Raw genomic sequence first — 14,631 nt, 5'->3', positions numbered from 1 at the left:
AATCCTTTTTTAATAATGCAGTCTTGTAGCAGAAACATCAATGATCCACGAGGATTTTCAGAGGATAGCAAATTGATATATAATTTGTCTAGGTGTGGAGATATGATAATGGATTTTAATAAATGTGTGATTTGATCTAAATTCTCAATTTGATTTTAGACTTTATTTTTTTATAATTTATGTATTTATATAAAGATTGAACCAGAATCACTGCATATAAAAATAGTACGGCCTCTACAAATGAATACTCAGGGATTCATTCATAAATGCTGAAAACCCTATAAAATCAAGCATATTTTAATTGTAGCCATTTGTACATTTTTAAAGGAGATAATATAAATATATAGTAGTGCTTTCAGTTTATTTTGTAAGTTACATATTAATTGCAATTATCTTTTTCTGTAGATGATTTGTCACAGAAATATTAGGAAATAGTCACTGATGCTTCTGCATCTTTGATTCCAAGAGCTGAACAGAGAACATTGATGCTCAGTTATGTTTGTATTTGTGTGCGTTGTTTATCTGAAACAAAGCTCAGTATTAGGCACCACTGGTTACTGCCAGCTGGGACCTCACACTATATAATCACAGCTGTGCATTTAGCATTTATGCCTGCAAAGAATAGCTAATTGCAAAAAACCCTAAGAAACAAAGAACACTCAGTAGCATAAGTACAATACCATATCTGTCTCGTAATCATGTATTTTAAAATACTAAAATGGTTAAAACTCCAAGCAGCATCTAATAGGAGAGACAACTTCGGTTAAACACGTTCACCCACTTGGTCCTTTTACTTCTAGAATATACTTTTATGTAACTTATGATTTCATTTCATTTTACTTATTTTTGGGAATACACAAACTGTTCTTCAGAACAGTTTTTAACAATCAGACTATTCATTTTAGTGGTAAATTGTAGCAGTATTTTACTTTTTTCAAAAAAGTATAGTGATGTTTACAGTCCTTTTAACATAGATTTTACTTTTTTTTAAAAACTATGAATTATGGGTGACACTTAGTTTTTCATAGTTCTTATATAAGTATCTTATATTTTAAGCTGTGTTTCTCAATCTGGATAACTTTAAAGATGGGTGGACTTCAACAGGCATTTTTGCAATTTATAATTTCATAATTTTGTTATATGAACCATATTATGTCACTTGTCATTTTCTGTTATTAATGTTCTGCATAGGGTTTAATAGAGTTTTTCAGATTGAAGATATTCAAATGTCTTTAATCACTAATAAATATGGCAGAACAAAGCTATCACATTTGTTATCTTTGTTATCTATCTGATCCTTTTTCCTTTTTGAATCCTTTATTATTTTTATAAATAATTAAGTCTATGGATATATTTAATATTTCTTTGTTCTATTGTTTTTCCACAACAATGATTCTGATGTAAGTTGCACCGAGAGAGAGTGACTTAGCCTATGTGATGCCTAAGGCAGGACTAGAATTCACCAACTCCTGTTTTCTAGCCTGATGCCTTAACCACTTCATCCAACTATTCATTCTCCATTTTATAAATTTAAGAGTCCCAGCTCATTATAACAAAGCAAATTATAAGACTTTCATGACTATTTGATACATTGATAAATATTTCTCTGGGAAGATATTCTGAGAGCCTCACATGTCCGTCCATTACCCTGGGGGGAGAATCATTGACCCCCTCAGAGAGGGTTCACAACTTGGGCGTCCTCCTCAATCCACAGCTCACATTAGAGAAACATCTTTCAGCTGTGGCGAGGGGGGCGTTCGCCCAGGTTCGCCTGGTGCACCAGTTGCGGCCCTATTTGGACCGGGAGTCACTGCTCACAGTCACTCATGCCCTCATCACCTCCAGGCTCGACTACAGGCTCTACATGGGGCTACCTTTGAAAAGTGTTCATAAACTTCAGATCGTGCAGAATGCAGCTGCGAGAGCAATCATGGGCTTTCCCAAATATGCCCATGTTACACCAACACTCCGCAGTCTGCATTGGTTGCCGATCAGTTTCCGGTCACAATTTAAAGTGTTGGTTATGAGCTATAAAGCCCTTCATGGCACCGGACCAGAATATCTCCGGGACTGCCTTCTGTCGCACGAATCCCAGCGACCGGTTAGGTCCCACAGAGTGGGTCTCCTCCGGGTCCCGTCAACTAAACAATGTCACTTGGCGGGACCCAGGGGAAGACCCTTCTTTGTGGCGGCCGCGGCCCTGTGGAACCAACTCCCCCCAGAAATTAGAATTGCCCCCACCCTCCTTGCCTTTCGTAAGCTATTTAAAACCCACCTCTGCCGCCAGGCATGGGGGAATTGAGATACTCTTTCCCCCTAGGCCTTTACAATTTTATGCATGGTATGTCTGTATGTATGTTTGGTTTTTATATTAATGGGTTTTTAATCGTTTTTAGTATTGGATTATTATTGTACACTGTCTTGTTATTGCTGTTAGCCGCATACAAATTCAATTAATTAATTAATTAATTAATGTCACTTTAGAGATCTCAGAAACCTCACCTAAAACTATTGGATAATTTTGTGGGTTTTTAAAATTTATTTATTCATTCATTCATTCATTCATTCATTCATTCATTCATTCATTCATTTGACTTTTATGCTGCCCTACTCCCAATGGGACATTACAATAATATATTGTTGTAATATTACTGAGCTCTGCTGAAACTAGTCCATGTCTCAACAGTTTCCAAGTCTATTTTATGCAGCGGCTTGGTAGGTCTTAATTTTGCCAAATCATTTGATGTATGATTCACCCGGATATAATAGTGTTTGAGGTCCATACACTTCAAAAATGGAAGGTCATATTCAAGGCTAGAAAATATCAGTTACAAGATTTCTTCCAGTTGTATCAACTGAGCAAACATATACAAATCCAGTGGAAAAACAATACTAATACCTGGAACTATTTACAATATTCAGGCTGCTAGTCAATGATTCAAACTGTAAAGTTTCTTTGATAGTTCTATAGTAGTGGCGTGCATAAACTAGCAGGACGGCATGAAATTGCCTCTTTATTCAACCTCTATCTGAGGCTGTGAGATTGGTGTGTGTGGCCTGACATCTCTTCCTTATGGCTAGTCATCTTATAGAGAAGGACAATGTGCTGACATATGTTCCTAATTGCATGAGTTAATTACAGTACAATTGGTTCCCAGCGAGTCAACAGGGGCTGGGAACCAATTAAATCCATTTCCATTATTTCCTATGGGATAAATTAATTTGGTACTCGACCAAATCGGTTCTCGACCACACTTCTGGAACGAATTGTGGTCGAGAACCGAGGTACCATTGTAATTGGTTCTTGATAGCCTCTTTTGTAAATGGGGGGTGGTGGTGGTTCAAGAAATAAATATTTTGCAATTCATGGCAACATTGTGTTCAATATTTCAGTGGATGGCGCCATGGTCTCAACTCATTTGCAAACACCAGTGTCTCTGTTATGTTGCAGCTATGTAACAGTATGTACTGTTTAGTCAGATCTTTTTGCAGGACCTGTTCTGGCCTCTCAAGCTTGTTGGAAGTGTAGGGGAGCGGATAGTTTTACTTACAGGTCTCTTTCCAGCAAAGTGCTCCTCGGTTTTAGGTTATTTTGCATTCTTCTCTGGTGGGAGAGATCCTGAGCTGGTCCCAGGGCACTTCTTTCTTTTCCCCGTGCCTTATTTAGTCCACAACAGCCAAAGCTTTGTCCGTCTCCAAGAAGTATTATTTAAGTAAAAGATATCCAGTGGGGCTACTAAAAATTGCTTTAAAAGTTGTTAAAATAATGTTGTATAGTTTAAAATAGAACCAAGAGGGACCGCTGCAAACACGCTCAATCCGGTATAGATTTTTAAAAGATGAAAAATGAGTTAAAAATATAAAATATTTTGTTACAATGTTAAAAAATTAAAATTAAAAACAAAAATATAAATGAGTTAAAAAGAAGGGCCTACTTACTTTCAATGGCCCCAAGCCTGCTGGCAGAAATAGGTCTTTAAAGCTTTACAGAAGGCAGGGAAAATGGGAGCAGTACGAATCTCAAGGGGGGAGCTCTTTTCATAGGGCTGGGGCAGCCGCAGAGAAGGCTCTACCCCTAGGCCCCACCAGATGAAATTGTCTGGCTGATGGGACCATGGAGAAGGCCGACTCTGTGGGATCTGACCAGCCGCTGGGATGTATGAGGCAGAAGACGGTGCCGTAAGTAATCTGGTCCCTTGCCATGTAGGGCTTTAATAAATAAATATTTGGTTTACTTTTTTAAAAAACTGTCCAAGTCAAGTCACTTTGAGCCACTTTGAGTCACTTTGAGCACAGGATAAGAGCATCTTAAATAGTAATTGGACAATTTATTGATTGGTGAAATTTCAATTAAATACTGTATTATTGTTATGACATCACACTTATGGTGTGACGTGTTTCCAGTAGTAAGTTTGTTGATAGCAAGCCTATTATTTCCACAGGATCTGCAAACATGGGTGAATGGTGCTACTGAAAATGGCTTTGTCCTTGTCTCATTTGGAGCTGGAGTGAAATACTTACATGAAGATATAGCAGCTAAACTGGCACACGCTCTGGCTAGACTTCCTCAAAGAGTAATTTGGAGGTAAGTTATATTAACGCCATGATTTACAGCTAATTTATAAATAAAGTAGAATTGATTAATGTTTTTGTTTTATGGAAACCTGTGGATCCTGGAATGAGGTGTCTATTCCTTTCCTTGTTTTTATATAAAAGTCTTTGTCTCATCCTTGAAAAACTTTTGCAACTTCAGATATTGTATTTTTTCAAAAGCAGTGGTATGAAATCTTGGGTGTGATGCAGTACTCGCCCATTCTACCAGGTTAGAGTCAGTAAGACTGCAGTCATATGCTGCAACGTCCTGCCTGTCGGCGACTACTTCAGCTTCAACCACAACAACACAAGAGCACACAACAGATTTAAACTTAATATTAACCGCTCCAAACTTGACTGTAAAAAATATGACTTCAGTAACCGAGTTGTCGAAGCGTGGAACTCATTACCGGACTCCGTAATATCATCCCCTAACCCCCAACACTTTACCCTTAGATTATCTACGGTTGACCTATCCAGATTCCTAAGAGGTCAGTAAGGGGCGAGTACAAGTGCACTAGAGTGCCTTCCGTCCCCTGTCCTATTGCTCTGCTATATCTCCTATACCTTTCTTCCTTTCCTATATGTCTTCTTCTATTCTTTCATTGATATGTTCTATTACTATATCTTCTTTTCTATTCTTTCTTAGATATATTTTACTATGAGTATCTCCTCTACAACCTTTATCATGTATTTTACTATGTGTATATAGATATATACCCACTAAAACCCTCATTGTGTATTGGACAAAATAAATAAAATAAAATAAAAAAATAAAAAAATAAATAAGAGGTAGGGGAGCTATTGGCTCATTTTGCTTCGTGAAGCAGTCTACACAAAAGATTATTTTGCTGGATCTTAGGAATGCCTAGTGCATTTACTGAGTTTCAGGGCATACGTGTTGTTAAATGTTCTTTACCAATGGAAAAACTCTAGAACAAAGCAATGTTGTAATCCAGGTCAGTCAATATGGAGAGTCGCAAATTGTACAGTTCATTTAATCTCGTAAGTAAATAGAAGTTGATACGATATAATTCAAGATTAAACAAAACGTATTTCTGAAAATGTAATGTGTGTGTATCGCTTAATTATATCTGTTAACATTCAGAATTAAAAGTCGGTAGATATAGAGCAGGCATTTGAAACGGGCTGCCTTTGCAGTTGATTCAGCACTATGTTTGTTTGGTGTAAAGTTATTAATCTTCTACTGGTGCCTTATCATTGTGGGGGTATTATTAGAAGTGATTAAGGAGTAGTGCCAGGACTGTGTCAGGTGTATAATTCATGTTTACCATGAACACTATCCCAGCGAGACGTCCACTCTTAGCCCTGTATTGTGGGGTTCTGCAGAGTTCCGTTATCCTCTTTAACACATTTACATGAAGTTGCTATGGGTGACTTCATCTGTTGTTTCTACTTACAAACCCAAGCCTCCAAAACTGTAACCGGAAAAGGCAGGGAGAAGCCTCCATGAGGCCTCTCTAGGAATCTCCCGGGAGGAAACAGGGCCGGAAAAGGCGGGGAGAAAGCTTCCATGGGGCCTCTCAAGGAATCTCCCGGGAGAAAACAGGGCCTCCCCCCTCCCTATGGTTTCCCCAATCACACGCATTATTTGCTTTTACATTGATTCCTATGGGAAAAATTGCTTCTTCTTACTTTTCTACTTAAGAACCTGGTCACGGAACGAATTAAGTTCATAAGTAGAGGTAGCATTGTAACCACTATTTTGCTTTATATTCTCTTCACTGCCCTGTAAATAAAATTAAACAAATTCTTCAATGCATTACACTAACTAGTTTTTAAGACCTACTCACTTTACCAAATGTTAGTATATTTATTGTATTTATAGGATTACAGTATGCATATATGTTGATATATCGATAAATATATATATTTAATATTTAATTTAATATTTATTTTTTTATTGATAAGTTGAACATTGAAAACTAACAATGCATTAATATAGTCTTTTTGGAATGTAGTTTTAAAGTTTCCCTTTCTTTTGTATTTTAGATTTTCAGGTAAAAATCCCAGGAATTTAGGTAACAATACAAAACTTATAGAATGGTTACCACAAAATGATTTATTAGGTAAGTATTGTTGGAAGTTATCATATAAAGTTAACCCCATGGACCTTAATTTGTTTTTAATTCTAGACCTACAGTCCTTGACGTATGACCACAATTAAACACCAAATTTATGTTGCTAAGCAAGACAGTTATTAAGTGAGTTTTGCCCATTTTATAACCTTTCCTGCCACGTGTGTTAAGTGAATCATTCCATTTGTCAAGTTGAATTAAGTGAATCTGCTTCCCCACTGACTTTGCCTCTCAGAAGATCACAAAAGATGATTACATGATCCCAGGACATTACAACCATTATAAATATCAACCAGTTGCAAAATATGGACAAGTAGTAGGACTTAAAATTAATAAAGACAAAACTAAATTGATTACAAAGAGGATGTATAAAGTGTCATGCTGACACTTTATACGTCCTGATAAATTAAAGCAAATCCTTTCTAAGTTTCTTTCTCTTCCTGTTATTCAGATGTGGACCCCCTGCCCCCCTTATCTGATCATTCCCTAGACAGCATCTCTTTTCCTCCTGAACAAAGCTGTTTTTCACACGTTATCACATCAGGGTGTCAAACTGGATTTCATTGAGGGCTGCATCAGGATTGTGTTTAACCTTGAGGGCCACAGTGGGCATGGTCAGGGTGGGCATGGCCAGCTCGATCTCACTCATGTCAGGGGCACCTGTGGAGGCCCGAGCACTTTGCCAGGCTCCAATATCCATTTTCAGCGGTTATGGTCTCCTGCAATCTTCTACCAGTGGAAATACCTTGGTAGGGCTAGTGAGGATGAAAAGTAACCTAATGGTGACTTTTCATGGTTGGTAAATCCACAGTAACTGAGTTTAAACATGCCTGGGATAAACACATATCCATTCTAAGATAAAATACAGGAAATAGTATAAGGGCAGACTGGATGTCCCATGAGCGCCTTTTCTGCCGTCAATCTTCTATGTTTCTAATGCAGTGTTTTTCAATCAGTGTGCCGCGGGACATGGTCAGGTGTGCCCCAAGCCCGGCCCGGCTGGAGCTTCCCTAGCGGTGATGGCAAGTGAGCTTTTGGGGCAAGAGAGAGAGAGAGAAAGAAACCAAGAGAGAAAGAGAAAGAGAGAAGGAAAGCAAGAGAGAGAGAAAGAGAGAGCGAGAGAGCAAGAGAGAGAGAGAGAAAGCAAGGTAGAGAGAAAGAGAGAGAAAGTGTGTGAGAGAGAAAGTAAGAGGGAATAAAAGAGAGATAGCAAGAGAGACAGAAAGAGAGAGAGAGAAAAAAAATGCAAGCGAGAGAGAGAAAGCAAGAAAGAGAGAAAGAGGGGGGGAAGGAGGGAGAGAGAAAGAGCAAAAGAGAGAGGAAGGAAGGAAGAAAGAAAGAATGAAAGAGGGATGGAGATAGGGAAAGAAAGAGGGAGGGAGAGAGAAATAGAGCGAAAGGGAGGAAGAGAGGGGTTTTTTGTCCAAACTTTTTTAGCCCCCCCCCCGCTCAATGTTCCCCAGGATTTTGTAAATGTGAATAATGTGCCGCGGCTCAAAAACGGTTGGGAAACACTGTTCTAATGAACCTCCATGGCTGAGGTGAAAAGAAACTTGGATCTTCCAAATCTTAGTCTAACAAATTAATTTTTGCCGAGCACTAGGTCTAATTTTTTATTGTTTATCTTTCTCCAGAAAGATTAACATAAAATCAATCTATCTGGAAAAATACCATTTAAGGATTCACATGTCTTCTTAAAGTTATTCTCAGGTTTAAATCAATAAAACATATGATTGTAAAAATATATTCCTTCAGTTTGCATGTAGTATTAATGTAAATTACTGGAATGAAAGACACCTCTTTTGGTTGCAGATAAGGTTAACAAGATAGCTAAATTCAGATTTACAGTATTAATGTTATTTATTAAGATAGTATCTTAAATAAAATGGGGGTTTTGTGGGTCATATATTTTTGTCATCTCTATAGTCATTAAGAAAGCGAAGCCATTTTTGTCAACTTGTTTTTCATCTCATTTGTAGTCTAACGTAATGACTACAGTTATTTCATTTTCTGTGTCCTATCTATGGTAACTGCGATGATAAATTCCACCTGTGCTTACCATCTCATCTGTAAGAAATCTGTTAAGAAAAAGAGTCAAAGGAATCTGAGTAGGGTTTTTTTATTGCAGTATTAAATTTAATGCACACGCAAGTTTTAGCTGCATGGATTTTGTTCTGAATTGTGATTAATCATTTTTCTTTCCTGTCCTTTACCTTTTGCTGCTGTAGGTCACTCCAATATTAAGGCTTTCCTTAGTCATGGTGGTTTGAATAGCATTTTTGAAACCATGTACCATGGTGTTCCTGTGGTGGGAATCCCTCTTTTCGGAGACCATTACGACACCATGACTCGGGTGCAGGCCAAGGGCATGGGCATACTATTGAACTGGAAGACACTTACGGAGGATGAGTTATATAATGCACTGGTGAAAGTTATTAATGATCCCAGGTAAGAATTGTTTTTTCTTCTCAAAAAAAAAAAAGTTTGCAAATTTTTTTGTGAAATAAAAGTTTATAAAGAACTTATGGTAATTATGCTGTCCTAACCATCTACCATAGAGGGAGTTCAGGGGTGGGCTCCTGCTGGTATGGCTGATTGCACACAGCTCAATTGTGCGCATGCGGGAAAGCAAAAAATCTCACCAAAATGTGCGCATTCATGCATTCCCATGTGAGATTTTGCTACCCGCACAGGTACAGGAAGCAAAAGTGTGTTCAATCCCTCACTCGCGCGCCAGAGCCACGGAGCTGCGCACAATTAGCCGTACCGGCAGGAGCCCACCACTGGTAGTTCCTGGCTTATAACAATTTGTTTAATGGAAGTTTGGGATTATGATGGTATTGGTTTGTAAAGTACTTCTAACAGTCACAAAATGTTGCATCGCAACTTCTGCAATCGAGCGATTTGCGATTTTGGAGCTAAGCCACCCGTTTGTCTTTATGACTGGTTACTAAGCACTTCACAAACATGTTCCATTTGCCATCTTCTCTACCCACTTTCCCAGAAAGTCAGTGGGGAAGCTGGCATGGAAGGTTGCAAGTTGGCATTGCCTGCTGAGTAAATTTTGGCAGGGGAAAATTTCAACTCCTGAATGGAGATGCAGAGTAATAAGTAAGGTGGTGCCATGGATATTGTGGCCTGGATATTGCCTATCTGGACTGATAGATAAGTTAGTGAAGATTGGACTTAATCCCTGGACTTAAGCCTATTTGACGATGACACTAAAGTGTGCAATAGGGTTGATATTCTTGAAGAAGTCTGTAATATGGTAAATGATTTAGCTTTACTAGATAAGAGGTCAAAGCAATGGAAACTGCAGTTTAATGTTTCCAAATGTAAAATAATGCACTTGGGGAAAAGGAATCCTCAGTCTCAGTATTGTATTGCCAGTTCTGTGTTAGCAAAAACTTCAGAAGAGAAGGATTGGGTGAACAGTGCGGTCAGGTGGTAGGGAAAGCAAGTAGAATGTATGGCTGCATAGCTAGAGGTATAACAAGCAGGAAGAGGGAGATTGTGATCCCGCTGTATAGAGCACTGGTGAGACCACATTTGGAATACTGTGTTCAGTTCTGGAGACTTCACCTACAAAAAGATATTGATAAAATTGAACGGGTCCAAAGATGGGCTACAAAAATGGTGGAAGGTCTTAAGCATAAAACGTATCAAAAAAGACTTAATGAACTCATTCTGTATAGTCTGGAGGATAGAAGGGAAAGGGGGGACACGATCGGAACATTTAAATATGTTAAAGAGTTAAATAAGGTTCAGGAGGGAACTGTTTTTAATAGGAAAGTGAACACAAGAACAAGGGGGCATAATCTGTGGATAGTTGGGGGAAAGATCAGAAACAATGTGAGAAAATATTATTTTACTGAAAGAGTGGTAGATGCTTGGAACAAATTCCCAGCAGATATGGTTGGTAAATCCACAGTAACTGAATTTAAACATGCCTGAGATAAACATATATCCATCCTAAGATAAAATACAGGAAATAGTATAAGGGCAGACTAGATGGACCATGAGCTTTTTTTTCTGCCGCCAATCTTCTATGTTTCTATAAGGAAAGGAGTCTGGGGTGCCACAGGAGAGGTGTGGGAGATCCTTGGGTCCGGGGAGCTGTAGGCAACTTGAAAATGTTTCTCCACTCAGGAGCTCGAAATCCTCTTTGGATTTTTGGCTGGTAGGAATTTCAGCTCCTGAGCAGAGCCTCCCAGGATCTCTCCCTCCACTTTAGGTCCTCCTGTGCTCCTTATCTGAGGTTCTATCTTCTCAACGACTTGCGAGATTGCTTAAGGACAATGAAGAGTGCCGGGATTGTATTTGCTGAGCAAAGCAATTATCACGGTGTCCAGCAAACCTTGAAAATAGGGAAATCAGGGAATTATCATTATTATTATCATTAATGGACTCCATAGTGTCATCCCCAAACCCCCAACACTTTACCCTTAGATTATCTACGGTTGACCTCTCCAGATTCCTAAGAGGTCAGTAAGGGGCGAGTACAAGTGCACTAGAGTGCCTTCTGTCCCCTGTCCTATTGCTCTCCTATATCTCCTATACCTTTCTTCTATTCCTATAGCTCTTCTTCTATTCTTTCATTGATATGTTCTATTACTATACCTTCTTTTCTATTCTTTCTCAGATATATTTTACTATGAGTATCTCCTCTATAACCTTCATCATGTATTTTACTATGTGTATATAGATATATACCCACTAAAACCCTCATTGTGTATTGGACAAAATAAATAAATAAAATAATAAAAGAAAATAAAAATTATCAGGTAAATCAGCGGTTTGGGAAATATCAGGGGATTCATGGAAAAAATGGAATAAATCAGAGGGGAAAAAACAAATTGTATTAAAATGTTTAAAAGTCAGGGGAAAATCATGTAAAAAAAAACCCGGATTGTTTATCTGAGTCAAGCAAAAATGAACATAACTGTGGCAACAACTTGCTTGCTATATTTCTCCACGGCTGAGCCATTTGGTATGATGTCATCTATGACTGTGCCTTAACTAGATCACAAGTTACAAGGAATTGTCAGGGAGATATCAGGGAATTTCAAATGCTTTCCTTTTGGACACCCTGAATATTGAAATATCTTATAAATGACTACTTTGCTGAACAACCAAGACTCCAGTCCCAATTGTGATCATAAATTGAGTATTAGCTGTATAAGAAATTACGTTTAATTGTGATAAAACAGTGTGGGAATGTTAGAATTTGAAAATACAGTGATGTTCTTGTTATTATTATTTTTTTTTTTTTTAATTTCATAGCTACAGGCGACAGGCCCGGAAGCTGTCTGAAATCCATAAAGACCAACCAGCTCATCCTGTTAATCGAACAGTCTATTGGATTAATTACATCCTTCGTCACAATGGAGCACAGCATTTACGATCTGCAGTTTACACTGTCTCTTTATATCAGTATTTCTTATTGGATATTGCCTTTGTTGTGCTACTTTGTACTGCCTTACTCTGCTACATTTTGGCCAGGATAGCAAAATTTATTTGCAAGCAAAGCAAACATTTTTGGTTCACTGATGAACCTGTTACTCTCAATGGACATTACCAGAATGGGATACCAAACGGCAAGTATAGAAGAAATGGTCACATTAAACATGAAAAAAAGGTGAAATGAGCCAAATACTCAATGTACATTAGCAACAAATCAGTACTATAATTAAATTTTATAGCTGTAACATACTCTAACACCTACTTAAAGTAAAACAATAAACAGTTCTAATGCTCCCCCACAGTATGTAATCTTATGCAATTAAATTCTGCAGAACTAAGAAAAATCTTTAGAAAATGAAGCACAACCTAAAAATACAAAAAAAGTATTTTATTCTTAAAACTGATGGAGAAAGGTCATTCTGCCACAAGTTTTCTAGAATTCTCTGAAGTAATTCATTAGGTGTATTCATGTCTGCTCAATTTGTAAGTAATATGTGTGTCTTAGAAAAGGAATGGTTTCCTTTTATTTACAAAGATTCTTCCTTTTTTCATGCACATTTATATTTCAGCAAAGAAATCTTGGTCCTATTTATCTAAAGTTTAATTTGTTATCTGACAATGATGTTAATTAAAGTCATCTTTCATAGTGTTCAGTACATAGCAATAAACAAACCGTAGAATTATAATGCAGCCATAAAAAATCATATTCTTAAAAGGCATTGAAGAATATGATGATGATACACCATAGTTTTGATCTATTACATACTGTGACTTCCATTTTCTTCCATTTCTTTAAAGAAAAGGAAATTGCACAAGAGTACCATAAGGTGTAATTTTATATTTATGTAAATTTTAGTTCTGTTCCTTACCTTTCCCTAATTCATCACTTATGCCATAGTAAGGTTGTTCTCTTTCAATAACTACAAGGGCTATGTGGATATAATAAATCGATATAAAAATAAATGAAGCAGAGAAAAAATATTCTGCACTGGTTCTTTGGGAAAGGATTATTCTTGTCCCTTGAGCAATGCAGAATCAAACCATTTTTGGTTTGTTATAAGTTGAATGTCTTAACTATTATATTACCACAATTAAGTTTTTATTTCCCCAAACCATAATGGTTCAGAGGTTCACTTAGTTCTGTCTATAGTTTTTACAGTAATCTGGTCCATGTAATCCATGTTATCTAGTTGCCAACATCATTTATTTGAATCTAAAGGAAGTTATCTTTTGGTCAGTTACACTGTTTTTGTAGAGGTTTGATATCATGCATGACATTAAACCTATAAGCTAGTTAAAACACGGTGCCTCTGCCTACATCCGTAGCATTATTTTTCTGCACAATGCTTTCTTCAATCACTGCAACCAATATAGGTATCTGTTTTTAAACAGAGAATGGGAATACAGGGCATTAAAAATATTAGGACTGTCCCGTTAAACCAGTGTTGGCAACTATATGTTTATTAAATTTCCTTGTCATCCTGTTTACTTGGAATTTGCACTGCACATGTTGTGGGTGTATACTTTATTTATTTGCAGTTTGAAATCCCATGTCTGACCGAGTTAGGAATAAAAACAAAAAAAAATCTAAACTGTGTATTCACTAACGTGGGAAAAGTTCTTAAAAACTGTAGATTAAAAATCACCTTCATACACAATGACATGATGCTTCATCATCATCCCATCAGGAGCCTCTATATTATAGCAATAAAGTAGAAACTGCAGATGCATTTCTGAAATTTAGTACAGGCGTTGTACTTTCCAGATACTTGAAGAGTGTGGTGTTATTAATATGCCTATAGCTTTATCTTTTTACAATCCTATCAATATGTAGCATCTGAGGGAACAAAGAGGCAATGAGCGGTGGGAGAATGATAGAGCCTAGAGTGTATGAGCGAGTTAGTTTTAATGTTTTTGTATTGAAGAAAGTACACAAACACTGACCGGATGATTAAGAATAATTTAATCTCCACTGTGATAAAACTTAAGCAATAAACATGGATTTAATACAGAAAAATGTTGTTGAAAGTATATCTTTATTCAAATATATTGTTCTATGTGTAATTAGAACTGCATGTACTGTCCGTCTGTATGAATAATAGATATTGTCCTAGATTTTTTTCTCAGAAAATGAGAGAAGGGGTGTACAGTGTTCCCTCGATTTTCGCGGGGGTTGCGTTCCGAGACTGCCCGCGAAAGTCGAATTTCCGCGAAGTAGAGATGCAGAAGTAAATACACTATTTTTGGCTATGAACAGTATCACAAGCCTTCCCTTTACACTTTAAACCCCTAAACTGCAATTTCTCATTCCCTTAGCAACCATTTAGATTATTACTCACTATGTTTATTTATTAAAGTTTATTTAAAAAAATATTTATTAAAGGTGGACAAAAGTTTGGTGATGACGTATGACGTCATCGAGCGGGAAAAACCGTGGTATAGGGGAAAAAACAGCAAAGTATTTTTTTAATTAATA

The 14,631-nt window shown here is 37.2% G+C and overlaps 1 protein-coding gene across 3 annotated transcripts in view; it reads left to right on the top strand.

Annotated features, from left to right (window-relative positions):
* Positions 1-14,172, top strand: part of UGT8 (UDP glycosyltransferase 8) — a 66,569-nt gene extending 52,397 nt beyond the window's left edge. For all 3 annotated transcript variants that reach the window (XM_070757847.1, XM_070757849.1, XM_070757848.1), the window contains exons 3-6: positions 4,443-4,585; positions 6,607-6,683; positions 8,921-9,140; positions 11,976-14,172. In XM_070757847.1, coding sequence (XP_070613948.1) covers positions 4,443-4,585; positions 6,607-6,683; positions 8,921-9,140; positions 11,976-12,339 — 804 coding nt within the window. In that variant the 3' untranslated portion in view covers positions 12,340-14,172. The remainder of the gene's footprint in view (positions 1-4,442; positions 4,586-6,606; positions 6,684-8,920; positions 9,141-11,975) is intronic.
* Positions 14,173-14,631: the final 459 nt, after the last annotated feature.

The sequence above is a fragment of the Erythrolamprus reginae genome, chromosome 7, assembly GCF_031021105.1.
Source record: "Erythrolamprus reginae isolate rEryReg1 chromosome 7, rEryReg1.hap1, whole genome shotgun sequence".
Classification (NCBI taxonomy): Eukaryota; Metazoa; Chordata; class Lepidosauria; order Squamata; family Dipsadidae; genus Erythrolamprus; species Erythrolamprus reginae.
Note: the sequence above shows the minus strand (reverse complement) of the source record. Positions and strands in the feature narration are given on the sequence as shown.